Source organism: Cebus imitator, unplaced genomic scaffold, assembly GCF_001604975.1.
Source record: "Cebus imitator isolate Cc_AM_T3 unplaced genomic scaffold, Cebus_imitator-1.0 Scaffold43, whole genome shotgun sequence".
In the NCBI taxonomy this organism is placed as follows: domain Eukaryota; kingdom Metazoa; phylum Chordata; class Mammalia; order Primates; family Cebidae; genus Cebus; species Cebus imitator.
This window is the reverse complement of record NW_016107358.1, coordinates 8,597,121-8,612,161: the sequence shown is the minus strand read 5'-3', so window position 1 is coordinate 8,612,161 and position 15,041 is coordinate 8,597,121. Positions and strand designations below refer to the sequence as shown.

The 15,041-nt window shown below is 43.0% G+C and overlaps 1 protein-coding gene across 1 annotated transcript in view; it reads left to right on the top strand.

The window, feature by feature from the left end:
- The window catches only part of LY86 (lymphocyte antigen 86), a 58,009-nt gene that overhangs the window by 26,474 nt on the left and 16,494 nt on the right, over positions 1–15,041 (top strand). The window contains exons 2-3 of the mRNA XM_017526762.2: positions 2,893–2,979; positions 4,238–4,366. Coding sequence (XP_017382251.1) covers positions 2,893–2,979; positions 4,238–4,366 — 216 coding nt within the window. The remainder of the gene's footprint in view (positions 1–2,892; positions 2,980–4,237; positions 4,367–15,041) is intronic.

Sequence of the window (15,041 nt, the reverse complement as noted above, 5' to 3'; positions counted from 1 at the left end):
ACTGGGCCAAAGGGGTTTTGATCAAACAGAAGTGTACTTACGTTAGATTTGCAAGGCTGAAATTGCCTCGTGATCATTTCCATTGCAGATATCATAGACAATGATGCATCTTCCAGGTCAGCAAGTGGATGATAAAACTGTCTGGAACACTATCATTGGCAAATGTGAGCTCATAGCGAAGCTGAAATGGAAATCAGTTATGAAACAGAACTACCAGATGCCATATGACTGCACATAAAATATTCTGGGCAATCTTACAAATCAAATAAGTACCATATGTAGTTGAGGTTCTACTTTGTGAGTTTCACGGCACAATACCAGGGAGCAATTTGTTTGTTTGTTTGTTTTTAACTCTGGCTTTGAATCTTGACTCTGACACTCTCTAATGTGGGGATCCAGGTAAGTTAATACAATGTCTCTGAGTCTATATTTTCATAACAGTAAAGTGAGGTACATTATACCTATCTCTTCAGATTATTGTTTATTCTGCAAGTCCTGTCAGGAAAACGAAGACCATATCTGTTATTTTAACAGAGAGAATTTGATATAGGGAGTTGGTTAGAAAACCAGTTGCTGGAGAACCAAAGAAAGGACCTCTGAGGGCTGAGAGAGCAAAGGCAGAGATTGTGGTGATTAGAAACTGGATGCTTGGGCCAGGTGCTGTGGCTCAAGCCTGTAATCCCAGCACTTTGGGAGGCCGGGGCGGGCGGATCACGAGGTCAAGAGATCAGGACCATCCTGGCCAACATGGTGAAACCCCATCGCTATTAAAAATACAAAAATTGGCTGGGCGTGGTGGCATGGGCCTGTGGTCCCAGCTACCCGGGAGGCTGAGGCAGGAGAATTGCTGGTGGAGGTTGCAGTGAGCCGAGATCGTGCCACTGCGCTCCAGCCTGGCACCTGGTGACAGAGTAAGACTCTGTCTCAAAAAAAAAAGAAAGAAACTGGATGCCTGGCAGAAGGACCCGTGGAGCTGAGACACAGACTGCTAAGGAAGGGGTGGCAGCTTCTGATGTGCTGTTATTGCAGTAGCTTAGGGCCCCACAGAGCTGAGCCTTGGCTGATGCTGGGAAAGTGCAAAAGAGAGCAGGAAACTGGAGCCAACTGCCACTGCCAGGGTGATGGTCCATCGCCACTGACACTCTCACCAAGCACTCAAGAAGGAGCAAGTCCCTTCTTCAAGTCCAGCCTCTGTCTCCCTGGTACCTTGGCTGGCAGACAGCAAAAAAGAAACATGATTGCCGAGAGCCCAGTTAAAAAGCAGAGGAGAGAGGGCTGGATTTGGAGCTGAGAAACAGCTCCACTATATGGCCCACCCATTCACTCATCATGTACACTTATGGAGTGTGTACTGTGTGTCAGACTGTGAGGCTCTCTGGTAGGTGCTGGGGAACCTGGAGAATTAAAGGGAAAAACACCAGGAAAGTGCAAAGCTCAGCTATTAGTACAAGGTAAACCCTCTGTTAACAATAGCTTTCCTGTCTCCAGCCCAGTGGGAAACATAAAGGAAAAGGAAATGGAAAACAAACAAAACAAGAAACTAGCTCTGACATTCAAGGAATCTCATGTGTAGATTAAGTGTTGTGGGATAAGCCCCATAGCAAAGTACAGAGTGATACATGTTTGTACACTTTACCGAGAACGCCAGACACCTTTGTTTTAAGAATTCAAGGAAGCAAGAGAATATTTAGGGGCAGGAAAGCCTTCACAAAGAAGATGGGAATGATCAAGACCCAAGATTTAAACAATGGCCAAAAAGGCTAAGACCACTGCGAATGGGAGAAGGCACACAGGCAAATCAAACATGGTGGAAATGTGCTGGTGTGTAGGTTGCCACCCTGGTCTCAAGGAATGGAGGATGGATTGTTGATGTGGAGCATGGATATTGGAGCCGGTGGATCATTTCTGGACCTATTCTGATGCATAGCTAAGCCGCTGGAGCTTTGTGAATGAGCAGAAGTTACATGTGGAAAATATTATCCTTATAGCCCCATCATATCTAACTCAATACCTTGTACATAGTGGAATATTTGGGAGTGAGAAATATTACATTAAATGGGGTGAGATGGGATGGGATGGGATAAAATGGAATTACAAAGGCAGGTCTTAACTTTGAAAATCTTTTGAGAAAATATTTCGAGCCTAATTATCTTTTTTCTTTTCCTTGAGATGGAATTTCCCTCTTGTTGCCCAAGCTGGAGTCCAATGGCATGATCTCAGCTCACTGCAACCTCTGTCTCCCAGGTTCAAGTGAATCTCCTGCCTCAGCCTCCTGAGTAGCTAGGATTACAGGCGCATGCCACCACACCTGGCTAATTTTTTGTATCTTTAGTAGGAACAGAGTTTTGTCATGTTGGCCAGGCTGGTCTCGAACTCCTGATCTCAGGTGATCTGCCTACATCAGCCTTTCAAAATGCTGGGATTACAGGCATGAGCCACCGCACACAGCCTGAGCCTAAATATTAATGTCTACTCAAGCCCTTCTAACTTTTGTATCTCCCTCTGTTTTAATAATACTAATAGATACTTTATTAAAATCTTTGTGCAATCTATGAGCAATTTTAAGACCAAACATTCAGGAACTAAAGTAACTCAGACAATGATAAAAATTTTCTATGATAAAAACGTCAACAAGTAAAAATATAACCCAACTAGCAAGACACTGTTCATCCCATGGATGGAAACCCTGTCATTAGAGTGAACCTGACATTAGCTGTGAAGACACTGGGGGCAGCTGATGAAAATACCATGGGCTATTTTTAAAAGTGTTGGACAATATGCTTTTGAATAAATGTAGTAATTCATGTGAAAACAATCTTGTGCAAATTTTGAACATGTTTGCATAATATATAAAATGTACTCACAACTAATCTATTGTTTTCTTCTTCTCAGATCCATTGCAAGATTTTGGCTTTTCTATAGAAGAGTGTTCCAAGGAATTAAAACCAAATGTCAACATTAGATTTGGAATTATCCTGAGTAAGTTTTAAAAAATGATTAGCATGAAATAAAGCATTTCACAGCCTCTTCCGACTCCACACACCCAATGACTTATGTTAACTATAATGACTGGCTAAACTACTGTACCTTCACCACTCTCTGGAATTAACTCTATTTACATCTTCATTTTCAAATCTCTCTCTGGGTAAAATCCAGGTAGGGTAGAACTCTCATTTAATGCTGTACTTTTGTGTTTAAAAGACTCCAGACACTCATTTGGACGATATAAGCACCTGAAATCAGTACGCCCAGCAAAAAATGAAAATATTTTGAGATTAAGTATCAATGTCTACTCAGCCTCTCCTAACTTTTGCTTAGTTAGCAACAAATAAATCTACTGGCAACAGTATGGTTTGTCATCTATGTTATTTTGTATCCCAAATAGCTCATACTAGTTCTTAAACCTGGACAAAGGCAAGGAGGGGAGGTAATATTTTCTCCCCAACCCCAATCAATCAGCTAGAGTACTTTCTGACTGTTTAATTTTCATGTGATCGTGCAATTACGGCTAGTCAATATATTTGCTATAGCTACTAGACTATCTCCTTTTCCAAAACAGTTATATCAAAATCGAAGTAGAGAGGTTTTAAAAACTTAGCATGTGGAATCATTCGAGAGAAATGGAGGGAACATTCACAGAAATCAAGAACTCTCACGCATCTTTGTATTTCTAGAATCTCACACAGTATCTGGGCTCTAGCGGCAGCTCGAGAAATGTTATAGGGAGAGAAAAAGAAAAGAGACATGGAAGAGTAGGTGGAACATGAAAGGGAGGAATGGAGAAAAAGACAGAATTGGAAGCCACGCCCATGGAACCCGCTGCCGCCTCCTGTACCTGCGCTGCAATACCTCTTGGGCGACGGCAGCAGGTGTATGCAGGTGTGACCACACCGCATCGCCACCATGGGGAACAAATGATACTATGCAACTGGGAAGTTCCAGAAGCCAGACCTGCAGACATAACTTTAAAAGGCCATAGCATCAGGGTGGGGAGCTCAGCTGATTAGCTACCTTGCTCCAAGCAGGTATTTTGAGAAACGGCCAACTTTCATACCCAAGATCCCATCATAATCCCCTGTAGCACTGACTAAGGGCTGTTTTACCAAGGAAAGAAAACTGTTCCCCACAGAGAGCAGAGTAATGGAAACAAAAGGTTCTTTATCTCATACACTGTGAATGCCTTTGATACTCAGTGAAACACACAGTAAGAGTAAAGCTGTTCTCCTCTTTCCTCCAGGAGAGGACATCAAAGAGCTATTTCTTGATCTAGCTCTCATGTCTAAAGGCTCATCTGTTTTGAATTTCTCCTATCCCATCTGTGAGGAGGCTCTGCCCAAGTTTTCTTTCTGTGGAAGAAGGAAAGGAGGTAAGTCATCTGTCTTGCTCACTGCTGGCAGGGGCCTGCAGAGAGAGCTACACAAACTTGCATCCAAGGCCAGAACACCCGGATCAGAGCCCGGGCTCTGCCCCTCACCTTTGGACGAGCTTATCCTCACTTATCAGCATGTGTCACATAAAAATAACATTCCACAGGCCCATTCCGTAAGGCCTACCTTACAGGGCTGTTGTGAAAATCAAAATGAAATGACACATATGAGATGCTTGAAAACAGAGCATTGCTACTGTGAGTAGCAACATCTCATAAAAAGGGCTGGCAGCAGAAAGAGTCAAGAACTTCCAAAAACCTACTGAGTTTCAGAGTGCTTCCAGGTTTTCCCTCCACAACTTCCATAGTGGGAGGGTGTCCTTAATATAGTCATGGACTTCAAAAAAGAGAAAAAAAATGAAACTTACATCACTGCCTTTCCCACGTGGGTCATTGACTAACAGGGGCATTAGGTAGTTACACTCAAAGTACAGAGGCAGAAACTCCATTATATTAGCTACCTTTTCTCCAGTGCACCAACTCTCTACCCCCGCCATACAGCCTCAAAGAAAGAGCAGGTAGCCTTTGCCCACCTGTCCCTATCTCTCCTTTCCTCCTTGTCTTCCCAAGGCTCCACCAAGGCTCCGAGACTCCCGTGGTGTAGTTAAAACCTGGCTCTATTCTCTGACTGTCCTTCCCCCAGAGTGGTTCTCCCGAGCTACTCTCCCCTCCCAGGGTCTCCTTCCTACTCCCATTGGCTAAGGCAGAGCATACCCCCAACATACCCCTCACCCCACAGCTCAGAACTGCCCCTTTATCAAATTCCCCATTCAAGAGAGCTAGAATTTTAAACAGTCAAGTTCCTTGTGAAATGGCGCAATTACTCCTTTTAAATGAAAGATCTAGAAGAAATCGGAATCTCCTTCCTACACTGAGGCATGCAGACAAAAAGAAAACAAGGAACTTCAGGGAGGGTTGACCAGATGGAAGCCGGGAGAACTCTGCTGGCATCTGCAGAGGACAGACAGCTTGGCTCCCTCACCACCCTCACCATCCTCCCGAGCGTGCGGCACACCACTCTATTCTAGTGTTTGCCACGCTGAACTGTCCTGGTTTACTCCCACATATGCTCCACGTTGGACACGAGCTGCTTGAGGGTAGGGTCATATCACCTTTGTCTTTTTACACTCAGTATTTCCAATGTGGCTGACACACAGAGAGCACGAATACAGACACACACAGAACAAAAGGGCTAACATGACTGAGCATTCATACCAGGCCCTGTTAAAGGAGCTTTAGATCCAGTAAGTCATTTACTTCCCACCCCAACCTTACAGGTTAATAGGGTATTAATATTCCAACTTTATAAATGTGGAAACTGAAGCACAGAGTTTGGGAACTTGCACCAAGTCACAGAGCCTGAGGGATCCACAGCTTGAACCCGGGCAGGCTGACTCCAATCTTAGCTTTAATGAATGAATGAATAAAAGAACAAACAATGCAATAAATGAAGGTGTCTTGCTTTTGGACAGGGGTTTATTTAAAATTATCATTTAAGAAATCTGACTTTGTTTCGTATTGAGACCTTTTTTATTCTTAGCTCACCCACCTTAAAATGATAAGTCCATTTTCCTCTCTCAACTTATTGGAGAGATTTCTGATTAATCAAGAATGTTCATGCATTTCTCAGAATGCTGAACTCATCATTAGTCCATCCCTATTGAACCTTTTCCACCTGCCCACAGCTGGGCCGACCCTGAACTCCTCACCCACAATCAGTCCTTTCTCCCTCCTGCCCCTCCCTCCCTCCCTCCCTCTCTCTCCCTTTCCTTCCTCCCTCCCTCTCTCTCTCCCTCCCTCCCCTTCCTCTCTCCCTCCCTTCTCTCCCTCCTTCCCTGTCTTCCCTTCCTCCTTCCCTCTTTCCCTTCCTCCTTCCCTCTTTCCCTTCTTCCCTTCTCTCCCTCCTTCCCTGTCTTCGCTTCCTCCTTCCCTTTTTCCCTCCCTTCCTTCCCTCCCTTCCTCCCTTATCCCCCTCCTTCCCTCCCTCCCTTCCTCTCTTCTTCAGCCACATCTTGCTCCACGTGCCAGGCATACATACTTTAGGCAGTTTCCTTAAGGCCTTGTTTGCCACTTTCTTTTCAGGGCCTGCATTTTAACATATGCAACATCGTTTGGACGGTCCCCTTAGCATGTGTGGCCCACTTGCCATTTGCTTTTTATCCAGATCTAGCTCAAGTACCTCTCTCTCTGTCTCTAGCTTCCTCCAGCCCCAGCAGATAAAGCGCTCCCTCTGGGTGCTCTGGGAGCATCATGTTCCTACTTCTGCCGCAGCCCTTACCCCAGCTGGAATCGAATTTTATGGTTAGCGTGTGCGTCCCTCTCAATTAAACTTCGAACTCCTTGAAGGAGGGCATATTTCTTGCTCCTATCTGTCTCTGCAGACATGGCAAAGAGAGCTGGCACAAAGTAAATATACAATAGATACTTGTTTTGTTGCATTTGCATGTGAACATATGATGGATTGAACACAGGTATAAGGTGAACAGAGTTCACCTTAAAAATGACACTTCAGGCTGCTTACGTGTGGCATAAAGACACAACATGCATCAAACCTTAGCGCAGAGTACATTTTCCTGGTCCTCCAAGTGTAAGAAAACCTTGCTATGTTTTCCTGTGTATGGTTTTAATAGGATTGAGAAAACAGAAGAGAGATGGTTCCCTAAATCAGTTTGAGGTGTTCAGTTCAGTTTAGCAGCTCAAAAGGCTGACGTTTTTCTTATTTGAATGCTGGGCAGCTCTGCAGCCATTTATTTGCTTTATTTCAATGGGAGTGGTGACTGCATAGGCAAGCTGAGAAGCTGGCATTGGGGAAATTGCCAGGAAACTTCATATAGTGTCAAACGATCAGAAAAATGATACAGAAATGCTGCATGAACAAATAATTATATGAATGACATAAGCCAGAGAAACTAAAATCTTAAGTTCAGAGGCTTCTTGGATTATTAAACTTTTTAACCCACCCACAAACCTTCTGCAGGAGTGATTCTATTCCAAAGAATTGATTAATACTAAGACCAGAGAGGGGAGAATGGCACTTGGGAGAACTAAAGTGAATCCAAATCCAAGCTCAAGCTGCTGTCAACATGTTATGCATAAAAAGGAGTCTCTCTGGGGCTTGCAGGTCCTTCTTAGCAGAGCAGTGAGGAAACTGAATGTCCATCGTGGGTGGCACATTACGGTGTTACTCACATTTGAGCTGTTTGGTGTCCTTGCCATGGCCTTGCTATGCATTCTTCTACAAACTGCATCTCGCCGGCTTTTCTCCAACCCAGATAAAACTACAAAATGGGTCAGGCTTAGTGAGATGGAAATGTTGCCTCCTTTTCCCTCTGCATTGTCCTCAGCTCACTTTAAGGCAAGCATCACATTGGACTCAATGACCAACTGATGCTCCTTCAGTGTCATTACTTACACTGTGATTGACGATTTGGGGGAAATAGCATATATGACCAATGATAGGACATGGACTAAGTAGGTCGTTATTCAGCCAAACAAAGGTACAATATGCTGTGATTTTCAAATGTTGCTGTAGCTTACTAAATTACATGAAAATACACTTGTAAAAATAATATGTGACGAAGAAGCATGCTATAACAGCATAGTCACTATTGAATCCTGTTGTATAAAATGCGTGTAAGTGTATACACCAAACAAAACTCTGAAAGGCTGAGATGGCTTATCTCTGCAGATCTTTATTTTCATCTTTCTTGAAAATCTCACTTGCTTTTATGATAAATTTGCAAGGTTACTCTTTTAAATGTTAGTTTATCACTGTAGGAAAGAATAGAGAGAATAAATTCTGTTCCCCTAGGAATAAATCTAAGAGTTTTCAAAGAGAATTACAGCCTGTGTACTATTCAATGATATTTGGAGTTGAATAGAAAGTTCTGAATCAAAGAGTTGTGTAGAATATCAAGGGATCATCTAACAGCCATCCTCTTGCCTGGGATACCCACAGCCCCGTTTACTCAGGCTATGGGCTCCCTGAGACGGAGACACAATCAGCCACTATTTTACTTTCTGCTCTGTTAATGCTGCCTTAGTCCTTCTGTCTCCTCTAACAGCATCGAGTCGTTTAGATTTATTTGCTTTAGTTGATCTCCATGCTTTCAAGCAGGCTCCATAAGCTAGACATCCAATTCTAAGACTAAATTGAGCTTCACTAAGTGTCCTTAATGACCACAACTAATTCCTAGTCTGAAGCAGGGAAGCTGCAGCCAGCTCCCTCAATCCTCAAAAACAATAATGCCGATAGAACCCCTGTGTGGTTAGGGAGCCTTAGACTGGTCTGCAAACACCAAGCGTGCCCTTACCCCAGTGGGTCTCCATCTCGGTTGCACATTAACTACTCCTGTGCTTTCCCAAGCAGTGACCACAAGCCACAGGTCGCTGCTGAGCCCCTGAAGTATAGCCAGCCTGAATTGAGATGTGCTGTAAGGGTAAAGAACAGACTCCGTTTCAAAGCTTTAGCCAGAGAAAAAGAATGTAAACCGTCTCTATTGTTGTTCCACTAGTTGTTGAAAGGTTAATATTTGGATTCTACTGAGTCAAGTAGAATTTATCATTAATATATTACTTATTATTTATCAATGAGATATAAATATTATATTAAAATTAATTTCACCTTTTAAAATGTGGCTACTAGAAAACATAAGATTATATGTGTGACTCTCTTTATATTTTTATTGGACAGTGTTGCATTATCATCTCCCTTTATAATTTTGAGGGTCCCAACATCCAGGTGATACCCTAGACCAAAGAAACCAGAATCTCCGGGAGTGAGAATCAAGCCAAGTGGTGACCAGAAGCACTCTGTGTTGAGAATATAGGAGGGAAAAAATTGTTTTTCCCTATAGACAGCCTCATTTTAACAGATGAGGAAACTGAGTCTCAGAGAAGTTAAGTAACTTACCCAAGGTCGCAAAGCCAGCAGGCGGTAGAACTGGGTTTCTGTCCAGCTCCAAATCTCTCTGCTATGTATCTTCCTTAAACATAAAAAAAGCTTTGCTAGAGAAGAAGTAAATTTATTTCAGCCCTCCACTAAGACGGAAAAAGATTTAAAGGGCATAACAAAATTATAGGAATCCAAGGATCATCTTTGGACATAACCAGCCATTATTATAAGGCAGTGGTTCTCAAAGTGTGGCCCTCAGACCAGCAACATCAGCATCATCTAGGAAATTAATAGAAATGGCAAGTTTTTGGTCCCTACCCAGACTTACTGAATCAGAAACTCTGGGGTTGGGGCTTAGGGATTTGTATTTTAACAAGCACTTTGGGCCACGTGTTGGCAAACTTTTTCTGGAAAGGGCAGGATAGTAAGCATTTTAGGCTTCACAGAACATATGATCTCTGTGGCAACTGCTCAGCTCTGCCCTTGCAGAGTGAAAGTCACCATAGACAATATGAGAATGAATGAACATGGCTGTGTGCCCAGATTACATGAAGTGAGGTGTGTCTATATCTGCTGCATGTATTTTATAATTGATTTTGCTTTGTTTAATTTATTTATGGACACTGAAATTTAAATTTCATTTAATGCTTACATATGGTGAAATAGTATTCTTCTTTTGACTGCTCAATCCTGCTCTAAGTGGTTCTATGGCGGGATAACTGTTGTGAACCACAGTTAGAAGATAAGTCAGAATCCAGGGCTCTTAGCCAGAGTTACTGAGCACAGGTACGCTGACGCTGTCACTAAGTGGACACTTGACCTGAGCTGCAGCATAAATTCGGATCCAGGACACAGAGGATAATGCCACACCTGTGCTCTCACTCTGCTTTATAAGACCAGTGCCGACAAATCAGATCTGGGGCAAAGGGGACTTAACAGAAAGCCTGGTCGGAGCGACAGCTAGCAGGAGGAAGAGCACCTTATGAAAAAGCCAGAGAGTGGACCTGGAGGTATCCTTCCCTCCCCACAGCTGCCATGGACAGTCTGGAGGGCCATTTAATTTCTCTGTGTCTCAGTTACTGCATCTATCAAATGAGAGTGACCATGATTCATTACTGGGTAACTGTGGAGACTAAATAAGATAGGTGACGTGTCTGATGCGTTAGGAATCACAGCACTGAGTCCCTCTGGGCTTCCTCCCCTACCTGAGGGACGTTGAGGCAGAGGGTAGGAGCAGTTTGTAAAAACTGCAGGGCTGATTTCTAAATTCTGGTGGGTCTGTCACAGAAACAGGCCAGAGGTGAGGTTTCAGACCCAAACTGACTCACTCAAGAGCCAGAGAAACAGCCAGTCCATGACATTTCACACTGCCAACCTGCTCAGGATCCCAGAGTTTCCTGACCAGTAACTGAACAAGTCTTTCTTGGCTATGTTGTTCTGTTCTGTTTTGTTTTCTTCCTTTGATCTAAGGTCAACCTCTAAAATGTTTATTTTCTGCCACTGGCTTGACTTCCACCCAGAATGCATAATCTTAGACATGTCTGCTCCCTTCAAGGGAACCTGACATCTATCTAAGTATGGCCTGTCACCCTAGCCCACAATTGTCTGACATGGGGACTTTTCCCAAAGTCTGCATTTGTCAGAACTCACCAACACCACACGTGAGACACCCACAGCCCTGTCTAGCCTGGAACAGAGTCAAGTTCACTCTAGTTTCTTTCAGTCTCTGATTTATCAAGCATTCAGTGCATCTTGATGTCCACTCTCAGTGAGGTTCATTTTGTTCAAGCAGTTTCCTAGAATATCCCACGTCAGGAAGATGAGAGTGAAATGTTAAATAGAGCCAAAATTTGGTTGTAAGATGTACTGTGGAGCCTGAAACTTAGGTGTCACCCTGGGAAGCAGGAGCAAGACTTCATGCGTGCTCTGCAAGCTCCACCCCAATAAAAATTGGGGAGAAATTACCTAAAGGTGGCTCATGTTTGGGCTGTCAAGACTATATTGTGTCGGACCATGGAGACATGAGATTCTCAACTGGAAGTGAACCTGGAGATTTGGGTAAAGACATAGATTAAAGCCATAAAGTAAATAGAATGAACACATGATTTTCTTTCTTTTTCAAAATTGTTTTTTTTTTAATTTCCAATTTCTATTTTAAGTTCAGGGGTACATATGCAGGATGTGCAGATTTGTTACGTAGTTAAACATGTGCCATAATGAATAACTGCACAGATCATCCCGTGATGATCTGTGATACCATCCCATATCACCTAGGTATTAAGCCCGACATCTATTAGCTATTTTTCCTAATGCTCTCCCTTCTCCCATCCCCCACCCTCCAACAGGCCCCTGTGTGTGTTGTTTGCCCCGTGTGTCCAAGAAACGCACAATTTTCACACTTGATAATAAGAGACACATCAACTGTCAAACCTGGTTCTGGCCAAACCTCTATGAGTTCTGACCAGGGTAGGTCAACCCAGGCAAAGTAGCCTTGGTTCCATAGCACCAAGTGAGTAATATGCTTTCAAAAATAATTTGTACATTGATTCACAGATTGACTTGCAGATATCAATTGTACACGACCTACTGCCGAAATCAATTGAAATTAAAATAAAGTTTTAGGGGAGTTAAATACATCAACTGTGTGTGTGTGCATGTGTGTATACACTGGGTATGTATGGTTATAAATTAGAGGATCTGTAGGTTAAGGAATCTTTGAGACCTTGAAAGCTGTGATTGACGTAGACCAACACAATGAAAAGCTGAGAGGACTTGATAATACCGTATTCATGTCAGGATCCCAGAGAGCTGCAGAAGACAATGGTGCCCACAAGAACTACTGATTCATGGTGAATCCATGCCTGTGTGAGCCACTTCTCAGTATGAGCAAAATCCATTAGGAAACACATTCAACAGATAAACCTACCTCCCTGTGTGCAATATGCAAGAAAACCCTAGAGAAAATCATTAGGTTTAAACTTGATTTTGAATGCATTAATTTTTAAAGCTTGCAATAAAAAGAAATATTATGATGACACCTTTTGCAATCTGAAGAATCCTCTCATCGAGAAAATAACTGGTCCCTGGTTTATTGTTTGTGTAAGTCTGAACTTTCCTACACTGTTTGACCAAAGTGAGAAATACATCATAATTAGATGAATTTCAATATACAATAGAGCAGATCCCCTGAGAGCTGTATTTAAAGTCTGGCATAATATTGCCCGGAAGGTAGATACTTTTCTGACAGCAGCTAAGGGATTCTATTATAATGCTCACTGATTTTACATATACAAATAAGTCAAAAGTCTAACCACAGTGGCTGCTCATGGTTACCCAACCTCCCTTTCTTTTCACTACTTTCTTTAATTAGATGTTTCTCTTCTGGTCCTAGTTCATGCTGAACAGTTAGACCTGCTGATCCTCCCAGCATCATTCATTGCAGAGCCTTCTCAATCTCACTGTCTACACCAATTCAAAATTCTGTCTTCACAATAATATCTAGATCAGCAATCAGATTCCATCAGTTAGATTGCTATGGCCTCCTCTATTTCTGTTTCAATGTGCTCCTTTCCACGGATCTAGGAAATGAAGGGAATTTGGGAGGAGTGCTGGGAATGCCATCTGTTTACTGCCTAGATTTGGAAAAAATCCACAAACGCTTTCTGCAAAATGCCTTACCCCCTGCACAGCTGGAGTAGAAGACAGGACTGAACTACCTTCCCAGCAGGTGCTACCTTGAAGAAATTAACCTATGCTGACGACCTGACAACCTCTCTAAAGTATGCCCCCAGCTGTGGCCCCACTACCATGGGCTCAATGATTCAGTTGCTTCGTGTTCACTACACGTACATCAGCAAATGCAAGCCCCAGGAATTCAGGCATTGATTTAGGCTATAAGAGAAGGGGAATAAGCAGCTTAACAGAAGCCTAAATTTTAAGTACAGTAGTCCCCACTTATCTGATAGGGACAAGTTCCAAAACCCACCCAGTGCATGCCTAAAGCCATGAATAGTACCAGATCTTATATTTACTATTTTCCCCATACATACACATGCCTTTGATAAAATTCAATTTATAAATTAGCCAAAGTTAGAAATTAACAATAACAATGAATAAAACAGAACAATTACAACAATTTACTATAATAAAAAATATGTGAATATTGCCCATCTTTCTCTCTCTCTTTCTTGCTCTCTCAAATACTGTAATATATTCAGGCCACAACTGATCACAGGTAATTGAAACTGCAGAAAGTAAAACTGCAGATAAGGGGGACTACTGGCTCCTGTATGTCTTTTCTTGGGTATCACCTATGTTATATTTGTTTGCTCACCTTTGATTTCTGGGCCATTTTAGACTTCCTGCTCCTTCACAAGCTGCAGGCTTTCCATACATGCTCTTTATTCCCAACGTCCTCCAATCCTAGCTTCGGGTCCTGTCCTTCAACTGCTGCCAATAGCCCCAGTGACAAAGTGGCTGAGATAGGGACTCATGTGTCTTGGCTCCTCTTCTTGTGGATGGATCTATAGACCTGTGGAGGGAGTGCTGGCTTTCTGTGCCCTAGAAAATTGCACTGTTTCTCCTGCCATTATTATCCCCACTGTCATTTTGTAGCTGCAGGCAGCATGCTACCAAAACCAATATTATTCTGGAAGCATTTCCTATCCCCTGACTCATCAGACGGCAGTGCTGCCTCTGGAGAGTAGGGACCTTAGCCCAGTCCAGTGGTTCTCAGCCTTTAGCCGGCATCAGCATCACCTGGAGCACAAGCTCAACCACAATTGCTGGGCCCACCCCCAGGGTTTCCAGTTCCATATATCAGGCAAGGAGTCCGAGAATTTGCATTTCTTACAAGTCCTCAGGTGAGGTTGATGATGCCAGTTCAGGAACTACATGGTTAAGCACAAGATTTTGAAGCCAGACCTACATAGCTGAACCTTTACTGCCACTTACCATTTATGTAACCTCTGACAAGTTACTTAACCTCTCTGAACCTCAGTTTCCTCATCTGTACAATGAAGAAAATACAAGTGACCTCATGGGATAGTCATAAGGCTAAAATGGGATAATACAGACAAAGCCCATAGACTGGTGTTCTGCACACAGCAAGCATCCAATAAGTGATCCATGACAGCCACTTTGTGCAGCTGATGACAGGCTTCTCAAGCAAGGGCTCTGAGCCCCTTGAGTCATCATGCATCCCAGAGTGGAAGTCTGCATCTTTACAAGGCACATGAAGAGGCAGTGGAGTCCTTGAGGCTTAGAAGTTTAAGACCTTTTCCCTTACAGGTGGCAGGAAGATGCCTTTGGTCCAAGCCTGTATATTTTCTAATGGTTGAACAAGGTGAAGTTTCCCTGGCCCTCTTGTCCCTGTGGGGAGAGAGCACCATTTATATCTCTTATAGAACTGGAAGTTTCAAACACCATCATCTTCCCTTCATTCTTTTCTTCTTTTCATGAGATTATTCCTTGTCTCCAGATGTCAGTGGTTGATTTCCTGCTTGTGATTACCAGGCAGCTGCTGCTGCAGCAAATTCATGGAGAATCACCAAAAACAGTGGTTTACTTATTGCATTAGCAGAACTCCTACCCTTGAAATGCAAAAAAACAGAACTAAAAGCAGCAGCCACCCTAGAGAGGGTACGAGCAATGACTAAGCAAAAGAGCACTTTTTCTTGCTAAACAAAATGAAAGGAAGCGTATAGGGGTTTAATTTTTTTT